Below are 15080 nucleotides of genomic sequence, written 5' to 3'. Positions count from 1 at the left end.
TTGCAGTGGTACGCATTGCCAAAAAAAAATGCTAAATCTCATGATCACAAGGGTGTGTGAAGATCATATGTGGAAGAATATATTGCAAATGAACTTTAAGATGCTGCAGAGGTTTAAGGTTCACATAAGCAAAAATAAGATATTTCGAGCTATGGTTTCTAGCTATGGTTGTTCTTACCGTGCGAGTTTGAATTATAGAACTTGTAGTTTTAGGAAGTGGGAGATCAGAGGAATCCCTTGTGAGCATGCATATGGTATTATCATTAAGTTGAACTTAAAGCTGAGGATTATGTCTGTCACTAACTTCGTACAACTCAGTGGAAGCAGAGAAATTCATACACCAATTAATAATCAACTCTGTTTCAGTGATTCTCTGTGCTGAAAATTAATAATCAACGTACGAGATACTGAATACCATTGTTTGCAAGCTTCACACTCATATTATCATCAAAGAAACAAAACAGATGAAAGGGAACCGGTACAAGTGACTCTTCATACTGCTATTATGTCTCGTCTTCGGATGATTCGTTCCCTTCCATTATGTCTGCAGCAGGTTCCCACTCCTCTTGACCTCTATCTCCTGATGGCTCCATAAGTTTCCACACTTCCATTATATTTCCACCTAGCTTTGCCTTGAGTTTGAACAGTGCAGCTACCCAGTTTTCTCGACCTTTACCAGCTAAAAAAGACCCTAGCAGTCGAAGGGCCAAAGGAAGAAAGCCTGCGAGATGGACAGCACGAACGGCAAGCTGTTCGAAATCAGAAGGTGGATAAGACTGCTTGAAAGCAAATTGAGAGAAGAGTTGAAGAGCTTCATCATATCTTAAAGATCTGACTTCATACACATGCTTTACTCCCGCGTCAACAAGCAAATCCTTGTTTTGGCTAATAAGAATGACTCTGCTTCCTGGAGCAAACCAGTTAGCGTATTCAATGATCCATTTCCCTTGTTCGATGCCGTTCACATCATCAGCGATAAGGAGAACTTTCCGGTGTTTACGCCTTGCTTTGGCAATTTCAAGCCAGTCGTGATCTGAACACGTTACTACCGTTGGATCTTCTTCCCCTTCGAAGTTAAGAACCTTGTCTTCAATGTTTTCAACATTATCTAGGAAAACACATGTCTGAAATTTGACAAAGATCTCGGCATAAATGTACCTTGCAAGTGTTGTCTTTCCAACACCACCACTACCCCAAATGCTAATGGTACGAACCTCTTTGTCAACTTCTAAATCCAACAAGTCATAAACCACTTTCATGTGACGATCCATTGCAACAAGGCCAACTAAACCGTTAGGTGTGGAGTAGAGAGAGACAAGAGATATGTCATGAGCAATTTTGTTGAACCACTCAAACAGGTCCATACCTGCAGGATTTTGAGAAAACGGATACTCGGCTGCAATGTTGGTCAATTTGGTAAGTGCAGTTATCCAACTTGGGGCCATGTCCGGATACTGTCGGCAGATCTCATCAGCATTAACAGAGGAACCCGTAAGAAAAATGGGTATGACCATGAGTGAACCTCTTTGTTGGAATTCGAGTATTACTATGAGCTCTTCTAGGAACCCGATGGAAAAAGGTTTCGTCTCAGACGTCATAAAGACCGCGACTTTTGCCTCTTCCAAAGCCTTGACTGTCCGTTCACTTATTCGTCCGAATCTCGTCTCCAAGCATCTGTAGGATAAAAATGTTTTAATGCCATGTTTAATCAAATTGTTTTGAAAATATCCATGCCTAGTCTCGCAGCAAAAACTTAGGAAGACATCAACCTCCCTTCCAAGCAACAAAAAGGAAGTAGAAGATGAAGAAGAAGACATTTGGTTTGGTTCCAAGTTCCAACAACAAAGAAGAAAAACTAATGCTGCTGAAATGAATACTAACCCCCGAACTCAAAACCCACGTGTGAAACAACTTTACAACCAAACAGACCGCTTAATAAAACACTAAACACTACTAGTGCGAAACAAACAAGTCAAAGAAAGACAAAAACTTTACTTAGAAATATTCAAATAAAACAAAACAGTGATTGTTTCCAAAGTTTTAAATAATTTTCTATCAAAATGACAGCATAAAAAGTGGCATTTGGTTCTTTTTATATATATATCTATTTTTATGGCCGAACTGATACAAACTCCGGGATAAAAAGACATAACAAAAACAAAGACTCACCGCTCCAAGACACGATCCACTAGCTTGATAGATAAAAAATTCTAAATTACCTGAAAGTGAAGACCTGGCCAAAGGGAAATCAAAAGCAAGGATAATGGAAAGAGACTTCATCGCAGCTTCTTCTTCTGTATCTTCCCATCAAGTGCTCTGCAATCCAATAAGTAAAGTGAGTTCAAGGGTCCTAATTCTACTGTAGCCATCTCCATCACCTACCTTCGTCCAGACTCGAACGGTAAGAGAGAGAACTATAATCTTTTTTTCTAAACACTCTGAAACTAAATATGTGTTTAAACAAGTCTTGCTTTTTTCTTTTCGTTTGAAATCCCTTTGATGTGCTGAATCAGAGCATCGAAACTTAAAGAAAAGATTTTGAGCCTCTTCTAAACCAAGTTTTTCCGACCATGGCTTCCTCATCCGCATCTCGTGCATCCAACTATGATGTCTTCCTCAGTTTCCGAGGGGAAGACACTCGACATTCTATCGTCAGCCATTTGTACGCAGCTCTTGCTAGCAGAGGAATTGCTACCTTCAAAGACGACAAAAGGCTTGAGCTAGGCGACCACATTTCTGAAGAACTCCACAGAGCAATTGAAGGTTCGGATTTCGTTGTCGTGGTTCTCTCAGAGAACTACCCTACTTCCAGGTGGTGCTTAATGGAGCTCCAAATGATAATGAAGCTTCAGGTGGAAGGAAGAATTGGTGTCTTTCCCGTCTTCTATAGAGTAGACCCCTCTGACGTGAGGCACCAGCAAGGAAGTTTCGATCTAGAAGGGTACGAACGTGATCCACAAATGGTAGATAAGGTTCCCAAGTGGAGAGAAGCTCTTAAAATGATAGCCGATCTTTCAGGCGTGGCATCTGGACAGTGGTATGTATGTTTCCTCAAAGAAACCTGAATTTTATAGTATGCATAACCAGCTACGGAGAAAGTTAATTATACTTGTGTTCTTTTTCGATTTCAGCATTGATGAGGCAACTATGGTTCGAAAAATTGTCGAAGATATTTCAAAGCGCAAGGCGATGATGCAAAAGATAGACTTCAGAAATATTGTTAGGGTAGATACTCACTTGCAAGAACTCAAGTCTCTCTTGGATATGGACTCCAATAATGATGAGGTTCGTATGATTGGAATATGGGGAATGGGAGGCATTGGCAAAACCACCATCGCCAAGTGTCTCTATGACCAGCTCTCATCTCATTTTACAACCAGGTATTTTACAGAAGACATCAAGGGTATCTATAAAGACCTTGATCTACTGCATTTGCAAAACAAACTTCTCTACAATACCCTTGGTGATGATATTACGCCGTGGAGCGTGGAAGCTGGTCGCGAGGTCATAGCGGCAAGACTGGGGAACCACAAGGTTCTTCTTGTGCTAGATGGTGTGGATAATTTGGTGCAGATCCATGCTCTGGCAAAAGAGACACGATGGTTTGGTCATGGGAGCCGAATCATCATAACCACCCGAGACAGGGGCTTGCTCAATAGTTGTGGAGTAAAAGCCATTTATGAGGTTAAGTGTCTGGACGATATGGATTCCCTGCAGATGTTTAAACAGATTGCTTTTGAAGGAGGTAGTCCTTCTTCTGTTGACTTTGAGCATCTCTCAATCCGAGCAGCTCGGCTTGCTCACGGGCTTCCTTCCGCAATTCAAGCGTATGCCTTATTTCTCCGTGGAAGGGCCAACTCTCCTGAGGAATGGGAAGAAGCAGTATGTGGACTTGAATGTACTCCTGACGAGAATATAACGGAAATCTTGAAAATTAGCTACGAAGGCTTAGCAAAAGCACATCAGAATGCTTTTCTTCATGTTGCATGTCTCTTTAATGGAGACACTTTCAGGCGAGTCACTTCACTACTTGCTATTAGCACACTTGAAAGTAACTTGTGGATGAGAGTTTTAGCAGAGAAATCTCTCATTGATATAACAAGTAACGGATATGTAATCCTGCATAAGTTGGTTGAACAGATGGGAAGGGAAATTATGCTTGATTGTGGAAAATTCATCGGGGATCCAGAGAAAATTCATGACACACTCGATTACCGTGAAGTAAGTATCTACAGTTAATCTTTGATATGCATCTTGTCATCCTGCAACTTATCCTGCTATTGTGTTTATATTTCTGTTTACGCCAGCTGAATTAAATAGTTTCTATCATCAGGGAATGTGCCAAACTGAAAGCATCTCCCTACACACATGTGAAATGACCTGTGCATTTTCGATGGAGGCCGGTGTTTTTGACAAAATGTATAAACTTAGGTTTGTCAAGGTCTACAAGCATATTGATGATAGAGAATCGAGGCTGCAGGTGATTCCTGAAGATCGTTACCCTTCCATGAACTGTACCTTACTCCACTGGGATGCATTTCCATTGAGCACATTGCCTCTCAGGTTTAATACATATGGTCTTGTGGAACTCAGTCTGCGTTACAGCAACCTAGAAACACTCTGGAGTGGAGTACAGGTAACCTTGCCTATGATTTCGACCATGTGTTATGATTTCGACTTGCAAAATCCAACTATTCTCTGTTGTACGTTCCTCAGAAGTTCAGTAATTTGAAGAAACTGGATGTGACGGGATCTAAGAATCTCAAAGAACTTCCAGATCTTTCAATGTGCCAGAAGCTTGACGAGTTGATGCTAAAACAATGCAAGCGACTAAAAGGAATTCCAGAGTCAATTGGAGAAAAGTCTACCCTAGGCACGCTTACTCTATCATACTACGGTGGGCCAAAGAGTCCCTTGGGTGTTGTTATAGGGAATGTGTCTCAGACGCAACGTATTACAGTGGAGTTCCCAACTGCAAGAGTGGAAATGCAACTTGTGAATATATCGATCACGGGTGACATAAAATTTCGTGTTTTTGCAGATTGTGAAGGATACGCTGAATACTTCTGCTTTAGTTCTGAGCAGAAGATCCATGGTGCAAAGACAGTAAGTGTCCACCAAGTTCCTCGGCTCATCTCCGAGTTCAACAAATCTACTTCACTCAATATCAGGAGGTTCAGCTACAAAGAGAACAGGCAACCTGTCACCACCTTTCAGAGTTTTCCACCTATACCTGGCCTGAAAGAGCTAAAACTAGTCAATCTAAATATCCAAAAGCTCTCGGATGCGATTGGTCACTTTGAATTCTTAGAAATATTGGACTTCAGCGGAAATGATTTTGACAGGTTACCAGAAGATATGAATAGCCTTTCCCGGTTGAAAACTCTGTGTCTTCGAAACTGCAGCAAACTTAAGGAATTGCCAGAGCTAACTCAGGTGCAGTCACTCACTCTTACCAACTGTAGGAGCCTCAAATCATTGGTGAAACCCTCGGATGCAAGTCAAGATCCGAGAAATTACTGTTTGCTTGAACTTTGCCTTGACAATTGCAAGAACGTGATGTCATTATCAGACCAGCTAAGTCATTTCATCAAGTTGACATATTTAGATCTCAGCAGCCATGACTTTAAGACTCTGCCAGCAAGCATCAGAGATCTCACCTCATTAGTAACCATCTGCCTCAACAACTGCAAGAAACTCAAATCACTGGAAGAACTTCCACCGAGCCTTCAGTTTCTCGATGCAGAGGGTTGTGATTCTCTTGATGCTGATGCTTTAGAACATTTTAAAGGGAGACTGAACAAAGAGGTGAATGAATATTCTAGTCTTGACCCATCTCTCATTCTCTCTACTATGGTTTATTTAGTCTCTACATAACCTTCCTTCTTTTCTAGGTACCATCACGGCCGCAGATTGCCAGCTTCCAAGAAACTGAGATGCCGAGTTATGAACACGATCACCAATCAACAAAGAGTCGTCTGCCCAAGTTCCTATGTTGCTCACATTTCTAGTCATTCCTACATGCCACTCTTTATAATTGTTATTTTCAATTTGATCCCGTGGGAACAGCTAGGTTTATGAGTTTGTAAAATATCTTTCTGAAGAGATTTTTCACCAATATGATACCCATGTCTAGCAAGATCTGCCTGAAGGACCTCGTAGAGGTGTTTATAACCGCAATGTAACACAAGAAGTTCTTTAACACAAGATATTAGTAACACTAGCTTCTCTCAAGATTTATATCAGATATGTGTTCAAGCTATTTTATTAAGTTTTCATAAGATCACTCTACTGCAGATATATCTACTCAACCATCTCTTTTTCAACCATTCCTAAGTCCTAACATCTATTTTTTCTGACATGTCGAGATTTTTCTGCTAACTACCAAGAATGGAAAAGAAAAGAGAGAGTTGAAAGCAATTACCTTGTACAGAGACTCAGAGTCAATGGTAAAGTATCAGTGACAAAGAGAGTGAAGCTGTTATCTACGTCTTGATTCCAGCATTGGTCTCTATATTTGAGTACAACTGAAAAAAAAAAAAAAACAGATGCATTTGTTAGAGGAAAGTATCTGCTTGTTGTTGTTTTATCTACTATAATCAAATAATAGACTCAAAATTCAAACATCATCCATAGCTACAACAAGCCTACACAAAATAACTAAAAGCCAATCTTATCTGTTTCTGATTTCTCACTACGCATTTATCAACACAAATACGCACATATCCTTCTTCTTATTTTTTGCTATACATATGAATCAGTCTTATTGTAACCATCTCTAACTGTTCACAAGGCTGTAGTATTAGAATGTACCTAAACCCTAAATCCACATTTCCAATTAAGACTCAAAAGAGTAAAAAAATAAAAAAAGGAAAGCAATCAAACTCGCCTCTCTAATCTTGACCCAATTCATATAAACCTTCTAATAGCAACCCATTATTTTGCTTCTCCAATTCTCTTTAAGGATACAGCCAAAAACCCCCAATTTTTGATCGGAGAAAAAAAAGAAAACGGGAAACCCCGAACCTTCATCCAACTCCACCATTACATGTCTGTCCAGTTCCATCATTACATCCAATTCCAATTCTGCGAACCTTCATCGGATTAGACGTTCATCCAATTCCACCATAACCGCCGGAAATCGAATTCCTAGACTCCGATGAAACAGTGGCGGGAGATTGTACCAGACACAGCTCAGTTAAGATCATAGCAGCCACTTCGGAAACGGAGAGCTTGGAGACGATGGCCACAAGGAGAAATTTTAGCGAGTGCTTTGAGATTTGAGAGTTGAGACTGAGAGTAAACGGCACGATTACAAGTTTAAACCCAAAAACCGAATCCAAAACCAAATCCTAATTTTATTAAACCGGATTAGATTCGGTTATTTCCGGTCAAGCTTTTTCTTTGTAGCTTCGGGTTCGTTTCTGTTTTAAGTGATTGAGAGACTGGGTTTCCGAGAACCACCGGAGTAAATTATCCGGCAACATGCTCGTTGCTCAGGGACCTTCTTCTGTGTTGGTTGATGAAGGTATTACATTGATGGGTTTCTCTTTAAATCGATGGTGGGCTTCGTTTAAAGTTTCAATTTTTCTGGGTAAAAATCGTCAACTATTTTGGTGAAAATTGAGTCTTTTTATTTGGTGATAATGAGTCTGCAGAAGAAGAAGTTGAGTGAATTGGTCAATGCATGATGCATGTGAGTCGTGAGAGATATAGTGCTTAACTTATGAAGTGGCTTTTCTCATAAAGATCCAATATGCATTCCCCTTGCAGCAGGTGATCTTTGCTTCCGGGCTCTTGTTGTTTTTAATAGCATTTCAAAATGTTTTTGTCAACCCAAAGTCTGATCCTTGTTTTTTTTTTTTATTATTATTATAAAGCTGCTGAGGTTGGACAGGGCTTTTGGAATTTTCCATGTAAGAGAGGTAAGAAGTAGCTCTATGTGGCGTCAATAAACATTCTCTCTGTGTGTGTTAGAAACTAAGCATATGTGGTCCTTTTGGAAAACACCAGTTATATGTTATAATAAGTTGAAATGTCTCCAACTTTTTTTTATGGTTATTAGTTAGTATGTAGCAGCACACTTTCCATAGAGGTTACCGATGCTCCTTATTGTATCAAGATTGACGCAGAGGCTGTATACACCATATTGCTTAGTTTGCAACATTTGCCAAAAAGCTCTCTCGTAAACTGTTGGTTGGCTCTTTTTTTTTTGGGGTCAGAACAGAGCTTTCTCGGCTTCTTATAACAAGTACATTAATAAATGTGAAACGTTGGCACCCTGAGTTGATTTGTTTTAGACAGATAAGGACATCGTTGAGGAAGTCAAGTCAGATCAGTAACTAGGCTTTGATCATGCTAGGTTATCGTCGCTAAGCTATGATTCCTCCAAAGTGGCTTTGTCTTGTCATTTCTCATCACAGGTATGTAACATTCTCTTTTTTCAACCCTGAAAGAACAAAAAAAATCATCGCATGTTTATTGAATGGAACAACATAAGCATTACAGTTTCAGGAAACATTACAACAAGTCAAGCTCCACACTCGAATTATCTGAAAGGGGAAATGGTTCAGGTGAATCTTCACACTGCTATTATTGTTTGTCTTGTGATGATTCCTTTCCTTGCATAGTGTTTGCAGCAACTTCCCTCTCCTCTTGAACTTTATCTTGTGATGATTCCTTTCCTTCCATAATGTCTGCAGCAACTTCCCTCTCTTGTTTACCTTTATCTTTTGATGATTCCTTCCCCTCCATTATGTCTGCAGCAGCTTCCCAGTCCTCTTGACCTTTATCTCCTGATGGTTCCATAAGTTTCCAGACTTGCATTATATTTCCACCTTTCTTTGCCTTGAGTTTGAGCAGTGTAGCTGCCCACTCCCCTCTACCTTTACCAGTTAAAAACGACCCTAGCAGTCTAAGGCCCAAAGGAAGAAAGCCTGCAAGATGTACAGCACGAACTGCAAGCTGTTCGAAATCAGAAGGTGGATAAGGCTGCTTGAAAGCAAAACGGGAGAAGAGTTGAAGAGCTTCATCATATCTTAGAGATCTGACTTCGTACACATGCTTCACTCCGACGTCAACAAGCAAATTCTTGTTCTGGCTAATAAGAATGACTCTGCTTCCTGGAGCAAACCACTTAGCGTATTCAATGATCCACTTCCGTTGTTCTATGCTATTCACATCATCAGCGATAAGGAGAACTTTCCGGTGTTTACGCCTTGCTTCGGTAATTTCATGCTCATCGTGATCTGAACTTATTATTACCGTTGCATCTTCTTCCCCTTCAAACTTTAGAATCTTGTCTTTCATGTTTTCGACATTTTCTAGGAAAACATGTGTCTGAAAATTAACTGAGATCTCTGCATAGATGTACCTTGCAAGTGTTGTCTTCCCAGCACCTGCACTACCCCAAATGCCAATGGTACGAACCTCTTTGTTATCTTCTGAAGCCAACAGGCCACAAACCACTTTCATGTGACGATCCATTGCAACAAGGTCATTCAAATTGTTTGATGTGAAACAGAGCAAGTGAAGGAAAATGTCATGAGCAATTTGCTTGAGCCAAATGGATATTCGGCGACAATGTTGGTAAATTTGGCAAGTGCGGTTCTCCAACTTGGCGCCTTGTCCGGATAGTGTTGGCAGATTTCTTCCGCACTAAAAGAGTGGGCATTGAGAAAGATGGGTATGACCTTGAGTAAACCTTTCTCGTGAAATTCAAGTATTACGATGAGCTCTTCAAGGAACCCAACGAAACAAGGTTTTGTCTCAGACATCATCACAACCGCGACTTTCGACTCTTTCAAAGCCTTGAGTGTCCGTTGATCAATTGGTCTGTATCTTGTCTCCCTGGATCTGTTGGATTGAAAAGTTTTAATGCCATATTGAAACAAAATCTCTTGAAAATATTCATGGCTAGTCTCGCAGCAGAAACTCAGGAAGACATCCACCTCCCTTCCAGACAACAACGAAGAAGAAGACATTGGTTTGGTTACAAGTTCCAACAATGTCAAAATGCTTCAGGTTTGTATTGCGGCAGGACGGATAGATGAAAAATATTTTTCTTCATTTTGTAAGTCACCACCAATGACTTTTCCTTGGCCACATAAAATGAGATAAGATATGTATTTCTTCCTCTTACAGTTGGTCGTCAACTGTTTCAGCAATTTTTCTTAAATGGCTTCCCAAGCTGCATCTCGTGTAACGAACTTCATGTATGATGTCTTTCTCAGTTTTCGTGGGGAAGACACTCGCTATTCTATTGTCAGCCATTTGTACGCAGCACTTGTTAGCAGAGGAATCATTACCTTCAAAGACGACAAAAAGCTTGAGATAGGCGATCACATTTCTGTCGAACTCTACAGAGCCATTGAAGGTTCAGATTTTGCTGTCGTTGTGCTTTCTGAGAACTACGCTACTTCCAGGTGGTGCTTGATGGAGCTCCAACTGATAATGGAGCTTCAGATGAAGGGAAGACTTGGTGTCTTTCCTGTCTTCAATGGTGTAGAACCCTCTACCGTGAGGCATCAGCTAGGAAGTTTCGATCTAAAGAGGTATCAACGTCCAGAAGACGCGGATAAGGTTCCGAAGTGGAGAGAAGCTCTTAAACTGATCGCTGATCTTTCAGGTGTAGAATCTGGACTCTGGTAAGCTTCTTTTCTTCTTACCTAAAACAAAATTAGTAGATCAGCTCTGGAGAAATTTGATTATATTTTTGTCCGTTTATAATTTTAGCATTGATGAGGCAACTCTGGTTGGGAAAATTGTCGACGATATTTCAAGGCGCAAGGCGATGATGCAAAAGATAGACTTCAGAAATATTGTTGGGGTAGATACTCACTTGCAAGATCTCAAGTCTCTCTTGGATATGGACTCCAATAATGATGAGGTTCGTATGATTGGAATCTGGGGAATGGGAGGCATTGGCAAAACAGCCATTGCCAAGTGCCTCTATGCCCACCTCAAATTTCAATTTGAAGCTAGTAATTTCACAGGAGACATCAAGGGTATTAATAAAGACCTTGATCTACTGCAGCTACAAAAGGAACTTCTCTACAGTACCCTCGGTGAGAATATTAAGCCGTGGAGCGTGGAAGCTGGAAGGGTCGAAGTTAAGGCTAGACTTGAGGGCAAAAAAGTTCTTCTTGTGATCGATGGTGTGGATAAAATGGTCCAAATCCATGCTCTGGCAAAAGAGACAAGGTGGTTTGGACGTGGGAGCCGTATCATCATAACCACCCGAGACAGGGGCTTGCTGAATAGTTGTGGAGTAAAAGCCATTTATGAGGTTAAGTGTTTGGACGATAAGGATTCCCTGTTGATGTTTAAACAAATTGCTTTTGAAGGGGGAAGTCCTCCTTCTGTTGATTTTGAACAACTATCAATCCGAGCAGCTCAGCTTGCTCACGGGCTTCCTTCTGCCCTCCAAGCCTATGCTTTATTTCTCCGTGGGAGGAACAATACTCATGAGGAATGGGAAGAAGCAGTATGTGGACTTGAAAGTACTCCTGACGAGGATATAATGGAAATCTTGAAAATTAGCTACAAGAGCTTAAACTGGTGACACATTCATGTTGCATGTCTCTTTAATGGTGACACATTCCAGCGTGTAGCTTCACTACTTGATGGTTCCAGACCTGAGAGGAACCTGGGGATAAGAGTTTTAGCAGAAAAATCTCTCATCAATATAACTAATGGATATGTAATCCTGCATAACTTGGTTGAACAAATGGGAAGGAAAGTTATGCTTGACAGTGGAAAATTCCTCGGGGATCCTGAGAAAATTCAAGGTGCACTGGATTACCAAGAAGTAAGTATCTACTTAATCTTTTGATATATCCGTCTTGTTATCGTGCACCTTTTCCTGCTGTGTCCTTAAATAGTTCTATCACCAGGGAACGGGACAAACTGAATGCTTCTCCCTACACACATGTGAGATGACCTGTGCATTTTCGATGAAGACTAGTGTTTTCAACCATATGCGCGGTCTTAAGTTTTTCATGGTCTACAAGCATGTTTGTGACAGAGAATCAAGGCTGCAAGTCATTCTAGACGATGGCCACCATAACATACCTTATGCCCTAAGGTTACTTCACTGGGATGCATTTCCATTAAGCACCTTGCCTCTCATACAAGAGGCTTATTTTCTTGTTGAACTCAATCTGCGTCACAGCAATCTAGAAACGCTGTGGAGTGGAACACAGGTAACATTTTGACTGAGAAAAATGTTTTCGATATAGCAAGCAATGTGCGAATTCCAACTATTCATTGTTGTACTTCCACAGGTTTTCAGGAATTTGAAGAAACTAGATGTGACGGGATCTAAGAATCTCAAACAACTTCCAGTTCTTTCGTATATCCAGAATCTTGACGAGTTGATTCTAGAACAATGCATGAGACTGACAGGAATCCCCAAGTCCATTGGAAAAAGGTCTACCTTAGGCAGGCTTAGTCTATCGTACTACGGTGGGCCTAAGACTCCAATGGGTGTCGTTATACGGAAAGTGTCTGAGACACAGTGTATTACATTGGAGTTCCCAACTGCAAAACTGGACTTGGAACTTATGAATATGTCGATCACGGGAGACATAAAATTTCGTGTTTTTGCAGATTGTGAAGGATACGCTGAATACTTCTGCTTTAGTTCTGAGCAAAAGATCCATGGTACACAGACAGTAAGTGTCCACCAAGCTCCTCGACTCACATCCGTATTCAACAAATCTACTTCGCTCAATATCAGGAGGTTCAGCTACAAAGAGAACAGGCAACCTGTCACCACCTTTCACAGTTTTCCATATATACCTGGCCTGGAAGAGCTAAAACTAGTCAACTTAAACATCCAAAAGCTGTCAGATGCGATTGGTCACTTTGAATTCTTAGAAAAACTGGACTTCAGCGGCAATGATTTTGAGAGGTTACCAGAAGATATGAGTAGACTTTCCCGGCTGAAAACTCTCTGTCTTCGAAACTGCACCAAACTCAAGGAATTGCCAGCGCTAACTCAGGTGCAGTCTCTCACACTTTCCAACTGTAGGAACCTCAGATCATTGGTGAAACCCTCTGATACAATTCAGGATCCGAGCATATATTGTTTGCTTGAGCTTTGCCTTGACAACTGCAAGAATGTGAAGTCATTGTCAGATCAGCTTAGTCATTTCACCAAGTTGACATTTTTAGATCTGAGCAGCCATGATTTTGAGACATTGCCATCAAGCATCAGAGATCTTACCTCATTGGTAACTATCTGCCTCAATAACTGCAAGAAACTCAAATCACTGGAAGAACTTCCATTGAGCCTTCAGTTTCTCGATGCAGAGGGTTGTGATTCTCTTGACGCTGATGCTTTAGAACATTTTAAAGGGAGACTAAACAAAGAGGTGAATGAATATTCTAGTCTTGACCCATCTCTCATTCTCTCTACTATGGTTTATTAAGTCTCTACATAACCTTCCTTCTTTTTTAGGTACCATCACGGCCGCAGATTGCCAGCTTCCAAGAAACTGAGATGCCGAGTTATGAACACGATCACCAATCAACAAAGAGTCGTCTGCCCAAGTTCCTATGTTGCTCACATTTCTAGTCATTCCTACATGCCACTCTTTATAATTGTTATTTTCAATTTGATCCCGTGGGAACAGCTAGGTTTATGAGTTTGTAAAATATCTTTACGAAGAGATTTTTCACCAATATGATACCCATGTCTAGCAAGATCTGCCTGAAGGACCTCGAAGAGGTGTTTATAACCGAAATGTAACACAAGAAGTTCTTTAACACAAGATATTAGTAACACTAGCTTCTCTCAAGATTTATATCAGATATGTGTTCAAGCTATGTTATTAACTTTTCATAAGAGCACTCTACTTCAGACACATATCTACTCAACCATCTCTTTTTCAACCATTCCTAACATCTATTTTTCTGACATGTCGAGTTTTTGCTGCTAACAAGCAAACTACCAAGAATGGAAAAGAAAAGAGAGAGTTGAAAGCAATTACCTTGTTCAGAGACTCAGAGTCAATGGTAAAGTATCAGTGACAAAGAGAGTGAAGCTGTTATCTACGTCTTGAATCCAGCATTGGTCTCTATATTTGAGTAAGACTGAAAGAAAAAGAAAAAAAACAGAAGCATTTGTTAGAGGAAAGTATCTGCTTGTTGTTGTTTTATCTACCATCCATAGCTACAAGCCTACACAGTATAACTAAAAGCCAATCTTATCTATTTCTGATTTCTCACTACGCATTTATCAACACATATCTTTCTTCCTATTTTTGCTATACATATGAATCAGTCTTATTGTAACCATCTCTAACTGTTCACAAGGCTGTATTAGAATGTACCTAAACCCTAAATCCAAATTTCCAATTAAGACTCAAAAGAGTAGAAAAAAGAAACAAGGAAAGCAATCAAACTCGCCACTCTAATCTTGACCCAATTCATAGATACCTTCTAATTGGAAATCGGATTTAGGGTTTATCCAATTAAGCCGTTCATCCAATTCAACCATTACATCCAATTCCACGAACCTTCATCGAATTAGACGTTCATCGAATTCCGGCATTACCGCCGGAAATCGAATTCCTAGACTCCGATGAAACAGTGGCGGGAGATTGTACCAGACACAGCTCATTTAAGATCATATCAGCCACGTCGGAAACGGAGAGATTGGAGACGATGGCCAGAAGGAGAAATTTTAGCGAGTGCTTTGAGATTTGAGACGAGGAGAAGATGAAACAGAGAGTAAACGGCATGATTAGATTTCAAAGCCAAAACCGAATTCGAACCAAATCCTAATTTTGTTAAACCGGATTAGATAATACCAAAATTCATTCGGTTATTTCCGGTCAAGCTTTTTCTTTGTAGCTTTGGGTTCGTTTCTGTTTCTGTTCACGTTCAAGTGATTGTTTGTTTAGCTTGCTTTAAGACTTTTGAAGTTTACCACCAAAATTATCTGATACAGATTTCATTTGGTTAACCATTATTGTTAGTCTTCGTGCATTTATTGACATAATATACGGATTAAGTAACTTATTTACGTATACTGTTTGAAAAACTTGACATTTGGTTAACTATTATTGTTACTA

The 15080-nt window shown here is 40.3% G+C and overlaps 2 protein-coding genes and 2 pseudogenes across 12 annotated transcripts; 2 read left to right on the top strand and 2 right to left on the bottom strand.

The window, feature by feature from the left end:
* Positions 1–318: 318 nt before the first annotated feature.
* On the bottom strand, positions 319–14751 carry LOC104732828 (disease resistance protein CHL1-like). 9 transcript variants are annotated; one of them, XM_087478002.1, is made up of 5 exons: positions 14523–14727; positions 13995–14097; positions 7027–8449; positions 6425–6527; positions 319–1674 (listed from the first exon to the last, which is right to left on the bottom strand). In XM_087478002.1, the coding sequence occupies exons 3-5, from the start codon at positions 7067–7069 to the stop codon at positions 504–506; spliced, it is 1317 nt and encodes a 438-aa protein (XP_087334128.1). In that variant the 5' UTR covers positions 7070–8449; positions 13995–14097; positions 14523–14727; the 3' UTR covers positions 319–503. The 9 variants fall into 9 exon arrangements, 8 of the variants coding, with proteins under 8 accessions (XP_087334128.1, XP_087334133.1, XP_019089644.2 ...); XM_087478007.1 differs by lacking the exons at positions 13995–14097; positions 14523–14727 and having other exon boundaries at positions 319–1066; positions 1159–1252; positions 1367–1674; positions 7027–7290; XM_019234099.2 differs by lacking the exons at positions 13995–14097; positions 14523–14727 and adding an exon at positions 2220–2316 and having other exon boundaries at positions 319–1252; positions 1367–1674; positions 6890–7289.
* Positions 2571–6262, top strand: LOC104732827 (TMV resistance protein N-like). The gene is made up of 5 exons (XM_087477996.1): positions 2571–3037; positions 3132–4221; positions 4334–4636; positions 4717–5808; positions 5895–6262. Exons 1-5 carry the CDS (start codon positions 2571–2573, stop codon positions 6009–6011), a joined length of 3069 nt encoding a protein of 1022 aa, XP_087334122.1. The 3' UTR covers positions 6012–6262.
* LOC104733959 (disease resistance protein CHL1 pseudogene) lies at positions 8457–10030 on the bottom strand (annotated as a pseudogene). The gene has a single exon (XR_015574177.1). The product of XR_015574177.1 is annotated as a disease resistance protein CHL1 pseudogene (transcript).
* On the top strand, positions 10177–13828 carry LOC104732829 (TMV resistance protein N-like; annotated as a pseudogene). The gene is made up of 5 exons (XR_015574176.1): positions 10177–10646; positions 10735–11809; positions 11895–12203; positions 12285–13376; positions 13463–13828. The product of XR_015574176.1 is annotated as a TMV resistance protein N-like (transcript).
* Positions 14752–15080: the final 329 nt, after the last annotated feature.

Source organism: Camelina sativa, chromosome 12 (assembly GCF_030686135.1).
Source record: "Camelina sativa cultivar CO46 ecotype springtype chromosome 12, ASM3068613v1".
NCBI classification, from domain to species: domain Eukaryota; kingdom Viridiplantae; phylum Streptophyta; class Magnoliopsida; order Brassicales; family Brassicaceae; genus Camelina; species Camelina sativa.
Note: the sequence above shows the minus strand (reverse complement) of the source record. Positions and strands in the feature narration are given on the sequence as shown.